This window comes from Dicentrarchus labrax, unplaced genomic scaffold, assembly GCF_905237075.1.
Source record: "Dicentrarchus labrax unplaced genomic scaffold, dlabrax2021, whole genome shotgun sequence".
Lineage (NCBI taxonomy): Eukaryota > Metazoa > Chordata > Actinopteri > Moronidae > Dicentrarchus > Dicentrarchus labrax.
In genome coordinates, this window is record NW_026136716.1 from 14,240,632 (window position 1) to 14,262,038 (window position 21,407).

The 21,407-nt window shown below is 39.8% G+C and overlaps 2 protein-coding genes across 3 annotated transcripts; both read left to right on the forward strand.

The window, feature by feature from the left end:
* Window positions 1–1,526: 1,526 nt before the first annotated feature.
* carm1l (coactivator-associated arginine methyltransferase 1, like) lies at window positions 1,527–14,073 on the forward strand. Of its 2 annotated transcripts, none has more exons than XM_051427286.1 (15): window positions 1,527–1,669; window positions 3,380–3,506; window positions 4,154–4,279; window positions 4,394–4,569; window positions 4,663–4,767; window positions 5,318–5,428; window positions 7,243–7,420; window positions 8,424–8,514; window positions 9,749–9,830; window positions 10,310–10,395; window positions 11,160–11,249; window positions 11,975–12,112; window positions 12,286–12,375; window positions 12,766–12,947; window positions 13,791–14,073. In XM_051427286.1, the coding sequence occupies exons 1-14, from the start codon at window positions 1,568–1,570 to the stop codon at window positions 12,767–12,769; spliced, it is 1,506 nt and encodes a 501-aa protein (XP_051283246.1). In that variant the 5' UTR covers window positions 1,527–1,567; the 3' UTR covers window positions 12,770–12,947; window positions 13,791–14,073. The 2 variants fall into 2 exon arrangements, with proteins under 2 accessions (XP_051283246.1, XP_051283248.1); XM_051427288.1 differs by having other exon boundaries at window positions 12,766–12,932.
* A 359-nt stretch (window positions 14,074–14,432) lies between these two features.
* cnot9 (CCR4-NOT transcription complex subunit 9) lies at window positions 14,433–19,106 on the forward strand. The gene is made up of 8 exons (XM_051427304.1): window positions 14,433–14,621; window positions 15,092–15,271; window positions 15,705–15,820; window positions 15,936–16,045; window positions 17,105–17,214; window positions 17,372–17,470; window positions 17,562–17,653; window positions 18,502–19,106. The coding sequence occupies exons 1-8, from the start codon at window positions 14,604–14,606 to the stop codon at window positions 18,668–18,670; spliced, it is 894 nt and encodes a 297-aa protein (XP_051283264.1). The 5' UTR covers window positions 14,433–14,603; the 3' UTR covers window positions 18,671–19,106.
* The last annotated feature ends 2,301 nt before the right edge of the window (window positions 19,107–21,407 follow it).

Consider the following 21,407-nt stretch of genomic DNA (forward strand, 5'->3'; position numbering starts at 1 on the left):
CAGAAGAATATATATATATTTAGGATTGTAATTATAACTCGTCTCTAACAAGAACTACATGTAGCAAGGACATTATACAGTACATGCATATTAATAGAATGTGTTATAGTATCCAGCAACACAGTTGGTATACTTGAGAGAGTGATAGTTGAGATGGATTTTTTTTCTCCCCATGTCCTATTTCTTTCCCCCTTCACTGTAACAAAAAGTTGAAAAACTATTTTTAAATGAGCACATAATAATCAATGCCAGTTTAATTTTCATCTTGAGAAAAACTTGAATCATTAATTATTTTTTGGAAACAAAAAATCCATTTAAAAAATTGTTAGAACTTCATCATTCCCCTTGAAATCAATGAAACTAGGTGGTAGAAACACTACCACTTTTGTCCACAGGGGCCGCCAGAATCAACACAAAATTGAATGTGGGGAAAAAGAAAGACTGAAGAATATTTTTAGGGAATTTAATGCAAGTGACCCTGCAGACTGAAAACTATGATCACTATGATATGAATCTGTTTTTTGTTTGTGTGTCTAAATGTTTTTATTGACGGGTTTTGAACAAGGAAGCAACAACATACCTTTTTCCAAATGTCTTTTGACAGACTGGGAGAATGGTGCCACAACCACAGACATACAGTCTTAAAATGGCGGTGACAGTTCCTCATCTAATTTACTGTTTTTGTAAAACTAGATGGATTGATGTTTAATCTGTGTTCTTGCAGTGATGCTGTACACCCAGCAGAGGGAGTGTTCTTATCTTAAACTGACTGACGTCCTCCCATGAAGTGTGAAACAAAGAAGAGAGTGTTCTTCATGGACTTGTTCTAAAGGAAATTTGATCATGTTTATCACACTGATTGTCTGCCAATCTTCTGCAGCTTAAAAACCAATTCAATCAGAAAACTGATCCCAACCTACACCAAAGCCTTGTGTACCTTTTCAGTCTGTCCGTCCACCCCTGTAGTAAACCCTGGAATATTCAATGGATTAGTTCATGGTCCCCAGAGGATGAACCCTGACACTGAGCATCCTCCATGAAACTGGCATCTGTGTTTTTGAGTAAAATGTCTCAACATCTGTGGAGTGGGTTGCCATGAAATTGGCCACACACATTCGAGACTCATTCAAGATGAATTGTAATCACTTTGGTGATCCTCTGAAGATCTGAATTTGTTAGTTCATGACCAAACACTTGCAAAACTTAACTGTGTGATTGCCAGCCTAACTCATACAGATCTTCACTGGTCAACTAAAAACTAAGTTGTAAGTAAGTACTGGATACATCACTTGAATAAATTCCAAAGACCATCCATTAAAGCAACTGTGGAAATGTAAAATAGCACAGCATTGTTGGGTCCAGCAAGAACATGTTTCCACAGAGATACTGCAGATTGCTCAGTTTCTTCCAGTGTTAACTTGTTTCCCCCACTTTTCTCCCTCTTTTCACTCATAATCTGTCCTCCATCTCTCCTCCCCTTTTCCTCCATCCCCTCCTCTCCACTTCCTCCCCTCTGCTCTCTCCTCTTTCTTTCTTCCCCGCAAGCGGCTTCCTCTCACATCGCAGAATGGAGGAGAGAGGTGAGGAGTCGTCGGCTTTCTCTGTCAGGGTCTTCACTCTGAAGGAGGAGGCGAGGGCTGAGGAGGAGCACATGGAGACACACGAGGAGGTAACAGTGGAGACTGCAGAGGGCGCTGCTCTTCTTAACTGGGTTGTGACTTTATGAGATGCATTTTAAGTAAATAAAGCTGTTTCAGGGTTTGAGGTTTAATTTATGCACTTTATTCTGCAGCTATGTAACTAGTGTGTTCTGGTTTAATGCAGTTGGAGCTGAAAGGTGCAAAATGAAAAAAGACTGAGTTAAAAAGACCACGCTAAGCCAATAGCAGCATGTGTTTATATGCAGTATAAAGTGAAGTTATATAAATGTATATATGTAGTGTGTTTATTCCCTGCTATTAGCTGGAACCTGATTTCTTATATGGTTTTCAAGAAATACATTTTACTACATGTGAAACTTTCTGGTGGAGTAACCTGTACTGGATCAAAAACTGTGGTTCATAAAATGCTGTGTTAAAGTCCCCCTCCCGCCTTCTTGTTCCTACAGTGTGATATATGAGCTTTACTGTGCAGAATGATGTATGTGCAGAGACACGAGAAGGATGCCCGTCCAGGGGTGGATCTAAAGGGGGCCAGTTTGATGTCAAATGCTGTCAAATTTAAGGCATTAATTTAGATTAATTTTTAACGTATTAAAAATGGGCAATTCATTTAATTATCTGTCATAGCCACATTTTAGACTATGTGATCAGTATTTGTAAAAATGTGGAAAAAAACACAATGTATGTGTGTTATGTGTTCATGTCACGATTATCCTAGCCAAAATAATTGCGGTTGACGATATTATGGCGTAATCATCAAAATCATACGAGAATCACTTTATTTAGTTTGGAATCTGTAGTGTTTCTACACACTGGGTTTAACTTTCTTTGTAGGGATACAATGGGAAAGCCGAGCCTACAGCCAAGGTGACAGGTTTAGGATTTTGGAAGGATGCAGGCTCCCCCTTGTGACAAATCAAAAATAAATCAGGAAATCAATATTAGACTGTACGTTAGCGAGTTAGAGAACTATTTCAAGTCACTGAGGATATTCACGATTATCCCAATAATGCAATTAACTAACCTAACTTGTGGCAGGAGCACCTGCACTCATTCCAGTTACTTCCACTAATGTTTGTATAGCAAGTCTCTCAGCACACAAACCCCCAACACAGGTTAATAATAATAATAATAATAATAATAATAATAGTCCAGACCACTTAATTTATTTCTCCGCCACACACACTATTCACACAACACTTAGGCTGCTTCAAAAGTCCACAAAGATTTTCTCCAGTTGTCCTTCCTGCTGTGTGTGTCGGCCCTCCCAGGCCCAGCACACTACTGCATTAAGGTGAGTGTGATTACTCAATGAGTACCAGCTGGGATAATCAGCTCACCTGGCGCTGCTCTCACAAGCCTTCCCCACACCTCTCTCTCTCTCTCTCTCTCTCTCTCTCTCTCTCTCTCTCTCTCTCTCTCTCTCTCTCTCTCTCCTGCAGCTCACTGTAAACCACACCTACCTCCACAGCTTGTTTTGGTGATGATTTGGAAAAATATTGTTTAATCAAAATCACATTTAGGCTTTAAAAGTGTTATTTGTGTGTGTGTGTGTGTGTGTTTATTTACCTGACTGACAGACATCTCAGCCTATTAGAATCATTCTTGTTTGTCATACTTCAGGCTTCCTCCTCTTTGCCCATATTAACCTCTGGATAGACAGTGTGGTGTAGTTTGGTTTGATCTGATGACATGATCCAGTGTGTTGTGTTGTGAAGGAGGTGCGGGTCCAGGAGGAGGTGAGCAGGGAGCAGCAGGTCAGTGTGGGCAGAGAGAGAGCAGAGCAGGAGCTTACTGTGCTCCTCAACACAGGACAGGAGGCTCAGCAGCTCACTGTGCAGGATGGTGAGAACACACACACACACACACACACACACACACACACACACACACACACACACACACACACACACACACACACACACACACACAAACATACCAGGGACAGAGGCTGTATAAGTGCAAACGCATGGTAACATAGGTCTAGAGCTGGGAACTGACTCTATGGGTCAACATTTCTGCTATGTAGCTTGGGGCCAGACCCAGACATGCTTTAAAAGTGATCAATAAAATCTTAAAATCAATTCTAAAATGAAAAGGGAGCCAGTGGAGAGAAGCCAGGATTGGTGTGATGTGATGTCGTCTGTTAAAAACCAGTAAGAAGCCTAGCTGCTGCATTCTGAACCATGTCTATGTTTGCTTGTTTTCTTCTTCCCTGACTTTTGCTGGTGCATTGTTGTGTTTCCGGGCACACTATTGTAATTTTGCCATCGGCAGGAACTGTGTATTTCACTGCCCTTGTGTGTATATACAAGATAAAAACTCAATAAAAATATGCTCCACAGGTCTGGTAGTACCTTTAACACAGATACTGTAATATTGATGACTTTAACATAAAGATACAAAAAAAATCTAAAGCTTGGACAGATTAATGGTGTCAAACATAATGTGTCGTGTATTTGTGTCTGTGGTTTAAACCAATATGTTTTCAGCCAACAGAGCATCAGTCTTCCAATTTACTGTTTCCAAAGAGATGGACTGTTGCCAGGTCGGAGGTCAGTCCTTCCTCTTCACTGTCGGCAAGCTGAGTCTTCTGCTGAAATTCAAATCTCCAGCTGGTTTGTTCATGTTCAAGATGCTTAAGTTCATACTGTTTATCATCCTGGGGTTTGGTTAAGTGTGCCAGGGGTTCAAACAATTTTCAAAACATCTCGTCCTCTTCGGCTCTCCAGAGATGAAGGACTTCCAGCGGTTGTTGAAGAGAGGGGATGATGAAGAGACGAGGAAAGGTTGCACAGAAAGAGATGAGGCAGGAAACAAGGATGCAGAGAGAGTCCAAACACCTTCTAGGAGACATCCCACTACATTTGAAACAAGTTCTAAAAATTCCCCTACACAGGGCTACCAGGTAATTCTTACTTTGCAGGTGCCAGGGATGAACAAATAAGTTTGAAACAAATTACTTGAAATACAAATTGTCCATTGTTGTGTGTGTGTTTAGTTCCACAGCTGTGTGTCCCAGCAGCAGAGCCTGCTTCAGGACTACCTGAGGATCACCACCTACCAGAGAGCCATTTTGGTCAATGAGGCTGATTTCAGAGACAAGGTGACAGCACAGAGACAAGCTCCTCAAGACTTTTGGTGGAGACAGTGGCTTTAACCTGTTTATATAATAAAATCAGACCAGCCTCACGCCAAAGTGTGTAACAGACCCACTGATCCACCAGCGGATACTGTGTCAGTGTTAAAAGAACACAGATGTATAAAAGTGCAGTATCAGCAGGGGTATAAAGAGCGACTAAGTCCACATTTGGAGGAGGTAGGGTGGATGGATGACTCAAACAAACTTAACTGAACTTTCACTGCCAAAGAGCCAAAGACTCCCATGTGAAACCATAAGTCAACGTTGATTTTGTTAGATTCAAACCAGATTATCAACCCTTAAAAAACAACCTGATTATGTGATTTCTTGTGTTTCTTGGACTGACTATATTACTGACATATATTACTATTACAGCATTATCATAGCACACAGAGAGGATGGCTAAAACTCAAAAAAATAAGAATCATGATACAAATTTGGAATGATCCTTTTCTGTGTGTGTATTTAATACGTTTCAGTTCCAGTTCTCCCTTTTGTCTTCCTGTCTCTGTAGGTGGTTCTGGATGTGTGTTGTGGTTCTGGTATTCTGTCTTTCTTTGCAGTCCAGGCGGGAGCCACAAGAGTGTATGCGGTTGAGTCTAGCCCCATGGCCAAATATACACAGGTCAGTAGATTTGAAGCCTCCATCCTCCATCTTTGTCCTCATATTGTTTTACACCCGTTTTTAAACTGGTCTTCTTTTCTGCAGAAATTAAAGCATTGTTTCTCTGTAACTAACAAGATTTGAATCTCCCAACTGTGAGTTCACATGCAGAGTTTGGAGAGTAATCTTATGTGTTTTTTGGATTTGACAGAGCCTAAAGAGAAACCGCAGCAACGCACTACACACACACATAGAGTACATACATCACATGCAGAGCGTGGCATTCTGGGGAGTTAATGGGTTGCGGCAACATCTGGCCCAGAGTTCAGCGGGATAGGGGCTACAGAGAGATGCTAATGCACACAGTACTTGGTCTAGACCGATATTTGGGGATTATATCTGCCTTTTATTAAACATTGATTATTAGCATTAGATTATCTTGTACTTTACACCACAAAAAGATGAAAAGTTTGAAAAGATGGAATAGTATTGATTTTGATAGTTATATGCTTTTCCAGGTTTTGAGATGTCTCTTTCCAAAAACTGTCCCTGTTGTTCTGGAGAATTGACAGAATACACTGTCCATGGTTTTTATTGGACGTTCTTTCTGAAGAAACACCCCTAAAATCTGTGTGTCCTGTGGATTATCCAGAGCAACCACAACATTGTTTCTGGAAAGACACTCAACTGTTGAACTGCATTTTCAGTGCTGTGGACACAAACATCTTATTCTGAAAAGACATATATAGACTAGACTACATATATATATTGAGCATTCAGGGACCAAGCCTGTGGAAATAAAAGCAGGCAGAATTTAACTACAACTGCCAATATGTATTTCAGCAAGAAACCACCACTGAGCTAAACTTTCTGTTATGCACACTGTTAATGGTGGATAGAGGCTAAAGATTATGAACCACAATCTGCAGCCTTTATCAATTCACTTGAAAATTTGGAGTACATTTTAGTTGAATTCAGCCACTATCACTTCTCCATGGCAACGGTGACCAGATACTCAGAAACAAAGATTCAAGAGGTTTATTATCATATGTACAGTATAAACACAAGGCTAGTACGCGCAATGAAAATCTTACTTTGCTCGACTCCCTGAGGTAACACACAAGTAGAACAGTAAGAACATAATAATTTAAAAAATATATAAAAATTTCCAATATAAAATGCAACTAAAATGTAACATATAACTTACAACTTAAAACTTTAAGTGTAGAACATTTGTACTGTAAACGAAGAAATGTAGTAGAAAGGTGCTGAGTGACATCACATCACAGTGGGAGTGAAAGCTGAAATCAACAAAAAATGGTGGCCACAATATAAACCTATAGGATTGCTACAGTATTTGTTTGTTTTCTATATTAAGTAAATTTGAGGATATCATTGAAAGAAGAAATCAAAATGGGAAAAACACAACCAGCAGCTCCTCCTACTAATAGAAGAAAAAGTGAATCTTCCTAATAGAACATCTTCAACTCAACTCATAGATGTTGCTAAAATAGGAAAATCAGAAAGAGCATTGACATGACACATTTTTGTTCCTACAACAGATTATAAAGCTTTGAATCAGATGGTCATGTAAAGCCAGTTAAATGTATGGCACAAATAACAAATTTCTTAAAAAATAACTTGTTTCTCCAGATGTTGTCCAGAACTGTAGCCTGGTTGTATGGTAGATAGATGTACCCTTTCTATTCAAAACAATGTACTGCCTTCTGTATACATCAAGGCAAATGTATGTGCTATGGTCCTTTGGATTATTTTATAGTGTGGTTTTACAGTGCATTATTTAATGCACCACATGTTTTCTGTCTCCTTTGCAGATCCTGGTCCAGAGTAACTGTCTGTCTGAGCGGATCAGGGTCCTAGAGGGAGAGGTGGAGGAGGTCAGCTGTCCTGATATGGTGGACGTCATTGTCTCTGAGCCAATGGGTTACATGCTGCTCAGTGACAGACTCATGGAGAGCTTCTTGCATGCCAGAAAATGGCTCAAACCCAATGGTAGGCGTAGACAAAACCCCCAGAAACTGTTGAATCCATGTTTTAATAATTGTATAAATAAATAAAATACTCAAGTCATGACAAATGGATGAGAAATGGAGCAGGTCTCTGTAAAAATGTGGCCACAACAGTCTCTGATTTTCCGTTGTTTGGCCTGCCAGGAGCAGCCTTAAGTCAAACCGGGGCCAGCCAGGCACCTATCCCTGCTCTCTTCCTCTCTTTCTGGGGTGACAGCACCCGCTGTGGTGGGCTGGTCCGGCCGGTCTGGCCGGGTGGATTCTCTCAAAGTGTGCTGCTCTTTATTCCGAACCCCAGGCTTCCTTCTCTGTTGACTCTGGGGTATTTCTGTCATAGGTGATACATGTATCAGCAGTAAACAGACTGAACAAAAACAGAGAGGTTTGAAGTAGCTAGCCAAGTGACCACAGCATCTGAATGCACATTTGTTGCCATAGTCAAAATCTCCCGAATCCAGTCGATTTGAACAATTTTGGATAACCCTTAAAAATGGAATCCAGTCAGAAATCATTCAATGATGTTGCAGCAATAAAGCTGAAAAAATGTAGCAGGTCAGCCGCTATATTTACATGTGCTGCCGTTGCCATGGACGTATTGGGATTTTACTTGGACTTACCCATCTTGCCATGGGACCTGATGGTCTCGTGTTGGGACTTACCTTTCTTGACTTAACTTGGTAAAATTAGTTTGACTTGACTTGAGACTGGACAACCTTGACTTGGGGCATGTTAGTATTGACTTGGGACTTACCTTCTGACTTATCTTTCTTGAATTGTTACAGGTTTGTATTGACTTTTCTTGACATTGGTTTTGATGGGGTTGACTTGGGACTTACAGCTAATTTGTTCCCCCAAAGTCACTTGTCAGTCTAAAAGTCTGTCTGTGACTTTATTTCTATCTCTCATGTTTAATGTCTGCCTCTCACTGTTACTTTAGCTTCATTATATTCATTTTCTGTCTGTCTATCATTATTAAATTCCCCCAGGTCTGATGTTTCCCTCCTATGGTGATATTCATCTGGCTCCCTTCAATGACGAGCAGCTCTACTTCGAACACTTCGCACGAGCTAGTTTCTGGTCTCTCTCTCTCTCACTCACACACACACACACACACACACACACACACACACACACACACACACACACACACGCATACACCACCATAAATCCATGCATGAGGACGCAAACACACTGGCTCCCTTTCTTCCCCCCTCTCTGTCTCTCTCACACAGACACACATGTTCACAGGGCTTGACCTCAGTCAGGCATGTTTCCTGTTGGGTGTAAAACGCTCGGGTTCAGTCCAGTCCTGACTCATACAGAGCAGCAAAGGTTTTGGCTGATAGGATCTTTTGTAGGTCGATACATTAGGGTTGAAGCTGATATTTTGCACAAATATATTTTAGATTTCCTGTCAGGAAATTCAGTGTTTTCCCAGATCTTTATTCTTCAAATGAGGATTTGGTTCATGAGTTTCTCTGTAATCCATGTTCAGATCTAGCACAGCCTTGGAGACTAGGGGTCTGAATATTCTGTATTCTGTGTTAAAGTATACATCCAGCCTGGTCTTACTTCCAACACGTAAATTGATGGTGAGTGGATGACTCAAACAAACACAGGACTTTTACCCAGGAAGCTGCTGTTTTTGCCCTGTTTGAAACCAAAACTCAAAGTGGGCATCTTTTAAGTTACGTAGCTAATTTAAAAAACAAGTGTTTAGGATTTAGTGGCATCTAGCAGTGAAGTTGCAGAGTGGTGGTTGTAAAACTCGTGACAAGCCCTACCTAGACACTGTCTGTTCTGGGCTACTGTAGAAACACATTTTTTGGGGGTAGTTTTATTTCCACAAATGAGAAGGTGTATTCGGCTATATTCATGTATTTCTGGGAAATTTGGGCAGACAATACAACCTCTGTCATGCAGTTTGCTTGTGCACAAGTGTATGCAAGCATACCAGCATGTGTGTGTGTTGCCATGTTCTGTGCCATTCACTGCTCCACCACTATGTGGAGGTTAGGCTCAGTCAGCCTTGAGGAATGAAGGTAAACTATAAACTGATGTTGTTCACCAAAATTTTTTAGTAGTGACACTGTGAACAGACTTTATTAACTAATTGCTTTATGCCAATAAAGAAGCTTTACATCTTTTAATCCAATATTACACCCCTTTCACAGTTCTGCCTAATGTGAAACTATTGAATTTACTACTTGTTCCATGGTTGTGTGTTGTTCATCTCAGTTAGGAACCATAAAATCATGTCAATGTCAATTAGCTGACTGTGTAAATGACCTCAGTGTTCACCTTTCTCCAGGCAGCAGAGAAGCTTCTACGGCGTTAACCTGAATGCTCTTCATGGTACTGCAGTGGATGAGTTTTTCAAGCAGCCTATAGTGGTACGTGTAGCAGAACTCCATTTACTGCACGTGTCAACAACAGTAACCTTGACACAAGATTGGCGTGTTATGGTATAAATACATGTTACACAGTTAAAAATTGCTTCAAGCTAATTTATTTTACATTCTAGCAGATATCTCAACATTTCTAAAGCTGCAGAATATTTTATAAAATATAATAAATGTGTGTTAATGAATGCAGAAGGAAGCAAAAATACTTTCATACAGAACATTGCTTTGGGTTTGGTTTAAAAGAGCAGTCATGTGTATTCTTCATGGCTTGCTGATTGGCAGCCATAGAACTCTGCAGCCTGACAGGCATTACTCAGGGCGGAAAATTCCTCTTGTAGTCAATATGGTAGCAGACCATAAAAATAGTTACATCAAAGAATATTTTTATAGCTCTTATCGTTGTTATTTTAAATATTATATTGTGCTTGACAGATTCTATTCTATTCTTTATTTAATTTCCTTTACAGGACACATTCGATGTGCAGATCCTGATGGCCAGGTCGGTCAAGCACTGCATCAACTTCATGGAGGTTAAAGAAGAAGACTTACACAGGTTAGATACATACTGTGATCATGGTTGATTAGGGGAGAGCAGGGCATCTGAATGACAGCCCCCAACTCATTTGTTTAATTAGGCAGAAATGCATACAGGAAAGTAAAAAGAAGACACATAAGTAAGTTTGGGGAAATAAATAGAGGGAGACATGACACAGAAAAATGATTTAGAAACAATTAATGAAGAATTAAATAACATTAAAAATGTATTAGTCTTTATATCTATTTTTAATATTAGTTATGGTGCATTTATTGGCACATATATTTATTTACTGGGTCATTTATTCATACATTTTTTATTTCTGCGGTTTTGGTCATCCATACTGGAGCAACAACAAACAGTAAAATGCAGCAAAGAAAAACAGAGAATACAAATAGATAAAATGCTACATATTACTGAGGCAAGCAGTGATTTTAATGCTAGGATATATTTAGCTGAGAGCAGGTCACTGTTTTGGAAGTCTTTGCACTCAAGTCCCAATTCCTAAAGTTTGAGTCCAGAACAGGTAATAATTCAGTCTTCACTAATTTGTGGTTTTGGGGGTAGGTATTGAGTCAAGTGAGTGAAGTCACGAGTCATTGCTGTTGAAGTCCATGTTGAGTTTCAAGCCTTTTTTCATTTTGTCGAGTCAAAAGTCATCAAACTTGAGTTTCACTTGAGTCCAAGTCATGGGACTCAAGTCCACACCTCTGATGTTTAGTCCACATATTTAAGATAATTTGTCAGAACACAGAAAAACCTACTGATTCCTATTCTTCCAGAATGGAGATTCCCTTTGTGTTTACCCTGCTGCAGTCTGGTCTGGTCCATGGACTTGCCTTCTGGTTCGATGTGGCCTATTTGGGATCCACGTAAGAGATACACCACTCAGATTTACTTTTAGTTTGAAATAAGGTATTTCTTTGATTTATTCATGGCTTTGCTGAAACGTTCACTATATCCTGGCAGTAGAATATGAGACAGATAATCTTTGAAAAAATCAGGTTCCTCTGGCTTCTCCTAGTGTTCCTAATGGCATTTGCAAAAATCCACTGGGCCTGAACGAAAAACAACCAATCAGATTAATAATAATAATAATAATAATAATAATAATTTTTTTCTACTGTAGCTTTAATTCTCCTGTTTTGTCCCTTGACCAAGGCACTGGGGTTGGTCCCCAGGTGCTTCAAACAGATTAAAAAGAACAACTTTTATTGATCCCTGTAGGGAAATTTGTTAAACAACCCCTCTGCCACTGCATCTTCTCTGCTGCTAGGGGATGGCGAGGGGGGGTGGCAGGTTAACAAGGAGGGTGCATTTTGCTGAAAAGGAGGGTAACATCCCTGATCACCCCCTTCAAATATACTGAGTGACAGGGAAGACATGGGGGAATGAAATACATTAGTCTCTCCAAACAAATAATAAAAAGCTTAACCAGATCAACTGTTTGAATCTGAGCAATTCAAGACATTCAAGCTAACCTTTGAGATGCTTTTTTCTAACTTGTCTGTTATATTCAGACTCAAATCATGTCCTCAACATTAAATATCCACTTGACGTCAGTGTGAGAATAATGTCTCTCTGTCTATTCCTGCAGGTCAACAGTGTGGCTCTCCACAGCTCCCTCTGAGCCTCTGACCCGCTGGTATCAGGTCAGATGTTTGCTTCAGACGCCACTCTTCGCCAAGCTTGGACAAACTCTGTCCGGGACTGTCCTGCTGGCCGCTAACAACAGGTACACTTGTGCTTCCATCAGGCCTGCTGTAGCACTGTCTTATCTCTTCCAATGTCTGGTTCTGAACAGTTTCCAGATCAGTTCGTTAAACTAGTGGAAACTCTCATGGAAGCTTGTTTTCAGTCTGTGAGTGTAACAAACAATTTCAAACATTTACCTTTTCCTCATTCCAGGCATAGCTACGACATCCACATCACAGCCACAGTCGACCAATCAGGCTTCAGATCTGGAAACATCCTGGACCTCAAGAACCCTTTCTTCAGGTTACACCTTTCTGATACATTTAAAACAACATGTTTTTTATTCACAGTGGCACATTATATACAAGAAATTGTACCTTACATTCGAAGTGGATATTTTGACACCATTGTTGACTTTTTGAGTATAAATTCAAGACCAGAGAGGTGTTTCATAAAACCAGATTAGTAGTTGCAGGCTTATTTTGGTGAATCAATTTTTCAATTTTGTTTCATAAAGGAGGTTTATATAATAAGTCTGAACACACAGCTGCCCTACAGCATGCTGTCTATTGTTGATTTGTGTTGTAATATTTTATTCTAAGTGTTATATGTTTAATATATGGTGCTCTTTAGCTCAGTCAGCCATTCCTTCAGGATTATAACGTACAAGACATGATCCCATTTGCATTTCAGGTGATTTCCATCTTATCTGAATTCCCAAAATTCCGATTCTAATCAATGACAATCAGCAAGTGAAGGATTCTGTGTGTAGGACACTGTCATGATTCTACAGCTAGAGACCTCCAGACTATTGGCAACATAGAGGTCCAGCGGTTGGCCTCTCTCCTCCTGGATTCAGGGTGAGGAGAACAGAGGTAAAACTTGAGATGTGGCACAGTAAACATAAACCACATGCATAGCATATAATGGGTTTAGAGAGAAATCACTGAATTTACTTAACACTGACTTTAAAGAATAATCAAAACACAACTTCTATACTGCTTCCTGGAGGATCCACATGAGGGCAGCAAGGGGCCGGACTATTCATCTGAAATAATAACCCCGATAGAGTCAGAGTTAAATCTACTATAAAACATTCCCAGGTGTCACATATAGATCATGTGTAAAATATGTACTTAGATGTAATCTTAACACTAATTTGTCATCCCCCTTTAAAATAAAAGGAAGGGGGGGGTAAAAAATTTTTTTTTCCCCAAAAAAAAAAAAAAATTAACATCAACTGTTTGAATCTGAGCAATTCAAGACATTCAAGCTAACCATTTGAAATAGGCCAAGATATGATGGGAGATATTGTTCATTTAATTTTTCAGATGTAGAATGTAGAGGAAGAGAAGAACATACTGTACTATACTGTCAACAGATTTGTTGCTGTCAGTGTCAAATCAAAACCCAGTATAACCAGAATAATCAGAGTAAGAAAGTCGTAAGAAAATGAACTTTTTGAACTATTTACCCCCATTTCATTCTACTATGTACACCTTTATGTGATTTGTATACTGTGGATAGGGTTTGCTGTATCTCTTACTGATGATTTATCATCCTGTGTGGAGGACAAATAAGACTTAAAAATCCTAATAGCCTTTTTCTTAATGTACTGTAGTAGGAGGCCTACTATTCAAATTCAGCTTACATAAAATATGAATTATTATAAGATTATTGAGTTCAACAATAACATTATCTCTCTTTCATCTCCAAAGGGACCTCATATGGAATCATCAGATGTCACAACTCCACACACCAGAACTTTTTATTTTGCTTTTTATACATTTTGTCAACAAACATCGGTGCTGAAAATAAAATCCCTTTAGTATAAACTCCATATATATAGAGAGAGGCACAGAAGTCACAGTGCGATAACACATAATGCATTGCATGACACATACAGACATGCACAAGGAAACCGGAAACTGCCTTTTCTATGCCAGCAGTTTTCTCTGTGCATGTATTTCATTTGCTGTAATAAAATTGTCCCCTCACAAACTGTATTAATGGGAATTTATTTTTGGTTGCTACTGTCATGCGCTGCTACTGTTACATTCGTTAAATATAAATTGATATATTTACTGTATTTATTGGTGACTGTGTTGAAAATCTAAATCTGAAGTGTTAAACTCAAAACAAAACAAAACATGAAAATACATTTACATGTTTTTCCTACGTTTTGTAATTTCAGATATTTTAATTATTTCACCAGAACAGCTCAAAGGGCAGTTGCATATGCGATTGTCTAACTTGTAAAGATCAACAAGCACAGTTTGCTTCGAAAACAAATAGATGTTTTTCACATTTGAGTTGTACGTCGACGTTAATTGTGCTTTTAATTTGAAAACAGAAAACCGGAAGCGTTGTAGCTGTTAGCAGAACAGCAGAGCTAGCAGAACACTGAAACCAATGTAGCCTAATATCTGTGTTTTAGCAGAGTCATTCTGTTTCAGTTGTCTTAAAGACTTATAATTTGTGATACAGGTTTTTAAAAGGCCTTACTGGATTAAATCCAAGCGCTGCACAGAATGTTGGCTACCGGAGCAGTAAGTAGATATTTATATAGACTATTAACTTTCTAAATGAGCTAACATGAGCTAACCTATATGTCTAGCTACATGTTAGCCTGGCTATCTTATGCTAGTTCAACGATAATGATAATGCTAATCCAGAAATGTAGTCTCTCTTGTCTTCTACATGTCTGAGATAGACTGTAAGATAATACTGTTGAATCCAGCAAGACTACTGTCGCAATATTGACCTGACTTCATAGAAATTGTCAATAACTGCCACAGAAATGCCCTCAGATTTCAATCCGAAAATCTGTACATTTTATAAAGCCTCGCTTTTTTTCAGGTGTGTGCAGTGTTGGTCTTTAAAGCAGGTTCAGAAATATCTTACCTGGACCACTCTTTAATTCGGCACACATCAAATGCACTTTGCATTGCATATTCATTTACAGTTATCACTTTTGGAATAGGTTGTACTGGTGCTACATTGTCTATATTGCTTTCAGGCTGTAACCACAGCACTGGCACAGGTGGACAGAGAGAAGATCTACCAGTGGATCAATGAGCTGTCCAGTCCAGAGACCAGAGAGAATGCCCTCCTGGAGCTCAGCAAGAAGAGGGAGTCTGTACCGGACCTGGCTCCCATGCTGTGGCACTCCTGTGGAACCATAGCTGCCCTGCTACAGGTGAGTCAGGGCGCGGTTTTCTGCAGGTTCCGTGTGCTAGAGTCACACCAGGGTGGGCAGCAGAAGCACAGAGAGTGACTCGGATGCTTTTGATGCAATATTCATCGAAATTAACCAGATTTAATAAAATGTATTTTATTTTTTATAAATTCTCGATGAATTGATTAGCTGTGTGGTCCATAAAATGTCATCAACTGTTTCCCAAAGCATAAGGTGACATCCTCAAGTGTCTTGTTTTGTCAGACATTTAGTTTACTGTCATAGAGTGCTAAAGATACCAGAAAATATTCACATTCGAGAAGCTGAAATGAGAGAATTTGGACAATATTAGTTATGGTTCAAAACAACTATTTGATTAGTCGATTAATTGTTGCAGCTCTATTATAAATAAAGAACCTGGCTTTATCTCTATTTTCATCCTTGTCATTACTAGGAAATCGTCAACATCTATCCATCAATCAACCCCCCCACCCTAACAGCACACCAGTCCAATAGAGTATGTAACGCTCTTGCACTCCTCCAGTGTGTGGCCTCCCATCCAGAGACAAGGTAACTGAAGTGATATGAGCAGTACATGGTACATAATGACTGATTATGAATTAGGAAACATGCAGTACTGAAGTCAATCAAAACACAAATCTAAAAGCAGTTCTGTCATTCACAGGTCAGCTTTCCTGGCTGCACACATCCCGCTCTTTCTCTACCCGTTCTTACACACAGTGAGCAAAACACGGCCATTCGAATACCTCCGCCTCACCAGCTTAGGTGTCATAGGTAAGTAATCTTCAATCCGCTGATGACTCATGAGCAAACAGTGTAAAACTTGGTTTCAGGATTTCACTCCCAACGTTTCCTCCCCACAGCCATTGTTGTATTGTTGTCTTTATATATATATATACCGTTAGTTTGATGGCAGTTACAGCTGATAATGCTGCAGTGGTGTGTGTTCTCTGGTTTGTGCAGATCCACACTACTGAGCTGGGTGTAATGCACCTGACATGAGTGTGTCATGAATATATGTAGTCAAAATAGTTTTTCTTGAAATATATTATATTGAGAATAATATCATGAACTAACTCAGTGTTGAGTATCTACAGCAGAACATATCCCGTATTACTATTAGAGATGGAAGATAAGGATTTTTTTCCCCGGCTGATATGGTAACCAATAATTACTTGCTTCTAATGGCCGATACCAATAAGATAACGGTTAATTTCACATTTTTTTGTAAAAGTTCATAACCTGTAGTTTCTTACCTGAGGGTAAGAAAGGCTAAGACATAGTGAGCAAAGATTGATAATTTAATAATAATAAAAATGTTCCATTATTGGCCAATAACTTTTCTGCCCCAATATTTATCATGCACCCCTAATTACTATATGATAAATTAAAACTAATGTGCCTGCTCACATTTAGTTCATTATCACCCATGCCCGTACCTGTGAATTTATATAAACACGTTTTTTATACCCGTCCCACAACTGTTTTGCGGGTTTCCTGTCGGATACCTGGTGCCATTCATTATATTAGTATTTGAACTTCACCATCATATGCTATGGTATTACAGACCTAAATGTTTTGGTGTAATCTTCCTTGTAAACACGTCAATATCTGATGGCTGCACATCCGATGCGCCGACCGTGCATGCAGCCTGTTGCAGTTGCTCCTGCTCGTCTTATTATTTTTCCCAAATTGAGCTTTTTTCTGAATGAATCTCCCCGTGGCAATCAATGAAGTATTTCTGATTTCTGATTCTGATTTCTGATTACAAATGTAACTTTCATGTCTTCAAAATGTTTAGTCTTATGAGTTCCTTGCGTCAATCCTGTGTAGGTGCTTTGGTGAAAACCGATGAGCAGGAAGTGATTAACTTCCTGTTGACCACAGAGATCATTCCCTTGTGCCTTCGCATCATGGAGTCTGGCAGCGAGCTCTCCAAGACGGTACTCTGACACGATTTTATTCTTCCCAATACATCTAGTGTAGTGGAGTGGACATATTCTGCATATTGCATATTAACTCTATCGATATATGTCAGAAGAAGAAAAAGCTGAGTCAGTAATGGCCACCTTCAACTTGTGGTACAATTGTGTTTTTTAGGTTGCAACCTTCATACTCCAGAAGATCCTCCTGGATGACACAGGGCTGGCGTATATCTGTCAAACATATGAGCGCTTCTCCCATGTCGCTATGATTCTCGTAAGTTGCTCATATTTGAATGATTATATAAATGTAATACGTTAATGAGCACTTTTTCCTTTTGGCCTTACAGTCTGTTTCTCCGTTTCAGGGCAAAATGGTCCTCCAGCTCTCCAAAGAGCCGTCAGCCCGCCTTCTGAAACATGTAGTACGCTGTTACTTACGCCTGTCTGACAACTCCAGGTATTTTTTATCACTGAAAGAATAACTCAGAATCAGTGTTTCAACATAACAGAAAGTAAACGACACCTGTGGGTGTAGAATCCCATAAGGCTATTATCTACCGGTCAGAATCCCAACACAGATGTCGGTTTCAGTACCAGAGCTGTCTATTGAAATCGATAGTTAACATTTCTTACATTAGATCTGGCGACACATGGGATGCACTTGAAAGCAGAACGTCAACAGGCAGCGTGGGCATCCTTGACCCCACCAGTGGGAGAGCGTAGATAGAAACACACGATGCAATGTGTCATATTGACTTGTCATTTATATCTATGATGGAGAGACCGCTGATGATGACGACAGCAGCCTTTCCTCAGGTTAGCAAATATTAGAATATTTGTTCAAGTTTGAAGCTGGAGATTGTAGAATACCAAGTCCAAATGCATTTTACTGTTATTAGTACTGTAAGTGTTATTTAGTGTTAAATCATTATATTTGGCATTAGAATTTGTTATAGAAATGAAGTGTTTTGTATTTTTTTCTATTAATATATTATTGAATGGGAGGCTATCAAAAAGAAAATATTATAGAAAAAGAGAGGTACCTTTAATACCATTAATGCAAAAATCATGTAAAAGTCCGATATTGCCATCAATCCATCATTGGTTTAAACCATTTGCCATATTTAACAGTATAGCCAAATCTCTAGGTAGACACGTTTGAATCATTTTACAGTATATGCCATCATATTGCCCACTCATAATGATGTGATGATTACGTAAAAACATGTCTTGGTGCTGGTGGGAGCGAGACCGTTGGGGCAGTGTATCCATGCCTTACCTGTGTCTGTGTCTTGTTTGTTTCAGAGCCAGAGAAGCTCTGAGGCAGTGCCTCCCCGACCAGCTCAAAGACACCACCTTTGCCCAGGTCCTGAAGGATGACACCACCACCAAACGCTGGCTGGCCCAGCTGGTGAAGAACCTGCAGGAGGGTCAGGTCACTGATCCCCGCGGCATCCCTCTCCCCACACAGTGACTGCCCCCCCCGCTCCTCGACCCTGAGGAACACCAGCAAAAACTGCCTATCAGACGAGCCTTCAATCATGGACACACGGATGGCACTGTTTTTGTGAGAGACTTTCAAAGGAAAGGCTGCTGCCTGATTATTTTCGTGTTCAGATGTGCAAGCGAACAGCTTGAGCCTCTGCACTTCCGTTGCCATGAATCAGAGACATTCACATTTGTTGCCTCGCCATGTGTTCTGCAACTGTTTATAGATCTACAATAAATTGTTGCACAACGAAAAACAGCTTCAGCACATTCACTCTGCTGCAGTAACTCTGCCAAATACATTGCCATTAAAAGTATTTAATATGCTGGTGGTTTGTGAGGCCTTCTGTATGACCTGTAGCTGTGTGTTACTGATAAGATATCTTAATGGAATATTTCAGTATTAAAGTACGCTAATGTTCTGGAGAGTAGAAGCTTTTTGCAGATGAATGCTGTCACCAGCTCCAGCGGATTAGCTAGTCTTCTTGCTTTCATTGGTTGGTTGGTTAGGTTTAAGTATGAAGAGTGAGATTGGTAAGGGAATGTCAGGGTAAGCCAATCAGAGGCAGAGTAGGGTGGGTCATGATTTCGCCATCCTGGTGGAAAAAAAACAAAACAGGAAAGGCGTAGATTGACTGAGGCTTGCTCGACTGTTATTGGAACACAGAGCAAAAAGGGGAGGGACTTAGGAAGAGTCAATTAGAAGGAAAATTCAACAAGCGTCCAAAGGTGCTGTTCCCTCAAAAAACAGAAAAAAACATGGTAGAACTGTTCCCTCATTTGGTGTTTTGGAGTGGCGCTGTGTTTCTGCACTCATTTATTCAGCTCTTTACTTTGTTTTGGACTATTACATCAACTAACCACTGTGACGTGTGGTGTAAATTGCTTCAGGTCATCTATTGTAGAGGTTGCTGCTGGGAACTGTAGTTCTTTCTTTCCTCAGTGGAGGTCATTGTGAGGGAGCCCCTCCATTTTAGTCTTGGCTCAGTCTGTGTAATTTGAGCCGGGAAGCTGAGCTGAAGCTGTGGATTATTAATGCCGTCAGAACCCGAGCAGGGAACACGGATGAAGACCACAGAGAGAATATTAAAATTCAGAACATACAAACTAATGTGTGAGAGCTCTCGGGTGCATAAGTGATGTGAGTAATGACTCCAGTGGTGAGCTGGTAGCAGTTTGTTAATTTGACAGTGAATCTCTCCCCCAGTGTGCTGTCCTCGTGGCCTGTAGCTAAACTGGCCTGATCAAAGTTTGATGAGCGGGGCTTAGTAACATTAGCTGGGGCAGAAAACACGCTGACTCTCTGGTGGAGCTCTGCTGGTCCTCCACCTGGCATGATGGGAGAGAGGTGGTCCAGGGCCAAATCTGGGGGGGAAACGGGCTGATTGTAATCCTCTGCCAGTGAGTGTCAGACATGCTGCCAGACTCTTGTGGAAAACACCAGTTTGGCCAACATGGCAGCCATAGTGGGTCGTTGCTGTAAGTGTTTATACATGTAACTGTAACAGGTTTAGTCATTTAGTAACTGGGTTCTACTGAGTTGAAAAAAATTAAACTGCACAATAAAGCATATTTTAAGTAAATATTTGAATTCACAGAGAATTTGTCTGATTAAAATTATTACATGAGCTTTGATATGATTGTGCTGCGTTAGTACTCAGAAGAAGTGGGAATTTGAACATGAAATCGTAGGGTAAACACGTGTTACTAATGATACGAATTAAGGTTCCTTTCCATTTAGTGTAGCAGAGCCTTTGTGGCAGGGGGCAACATGCACAATAGTACCCTGACTATGTTCACCCTACTATTTCATGTCAAAATGGCTGCTGTGAAAAAGGTCTGTTGTTGCTTTCTTCATTATTTTAAATCAATTTCACACACACATACTGTATATATACATACAAACATTCACTGTCCTGCTCCACAGAATCCTGTTGTCCAATATTATGTACTAATTCTCATTTAATTTACCTTCAATATATTTAGAATTAAGTCCTACTTGTGCACCTGAATATGTAACTCAACAGATCATCAAATTACAATCTTTTTTCTCAATTTTCAAACGCCCTGTAGACTATATAGACTCAAAATAGCCTATGAGTTTCCACCATTAAAGGTCCAGTGTGTAACATTTGGGAGGCTCTACATGCAGAGATGGAATATGATATTCATTGGTATGTTTTCATTAGTGTATAATTACCTGAATATAGGAATTGCTGTGTTTTCATTACATTAGAATGATACGTTTTTAATCTACCTCAGATGCTGCAGGTGGCCTCCCATACTCCCATCAGCATAGCCATCTAGTTGGCTACATAATAGTTCGTAGCACAGATTATGTTTGTATGTGTATGAGTATGTGAGTATGTGAAGTTTATAAACGGAAGTAGGAGGACATTAAATACCAGAAACTCTACAATTCACCTGAAAAGTAGAGGTAAGTTGTGGATGCTGTAGATCATGATCTTGATCTACAATCAGAAGATTGCCCTCCTCTATACTAAAGTCTGTACTGATGGAAGCTCTGCCTCTAATAAACAGCTCAGGATGTGTGGAGGTCCTCCCTCCAGTAAAGCGTTCACCCCAACCATGTAGAGTGTTTAAATAGAGTTTAAAGAATAAACCTCAAGTCCATACAAAATATATCAGAAGGCAGCTTTCTTCACATGTAGGGCCAGGTGTGTGGTACTGTATGCAACACACTTCACTTTCTTCCTAAAGCA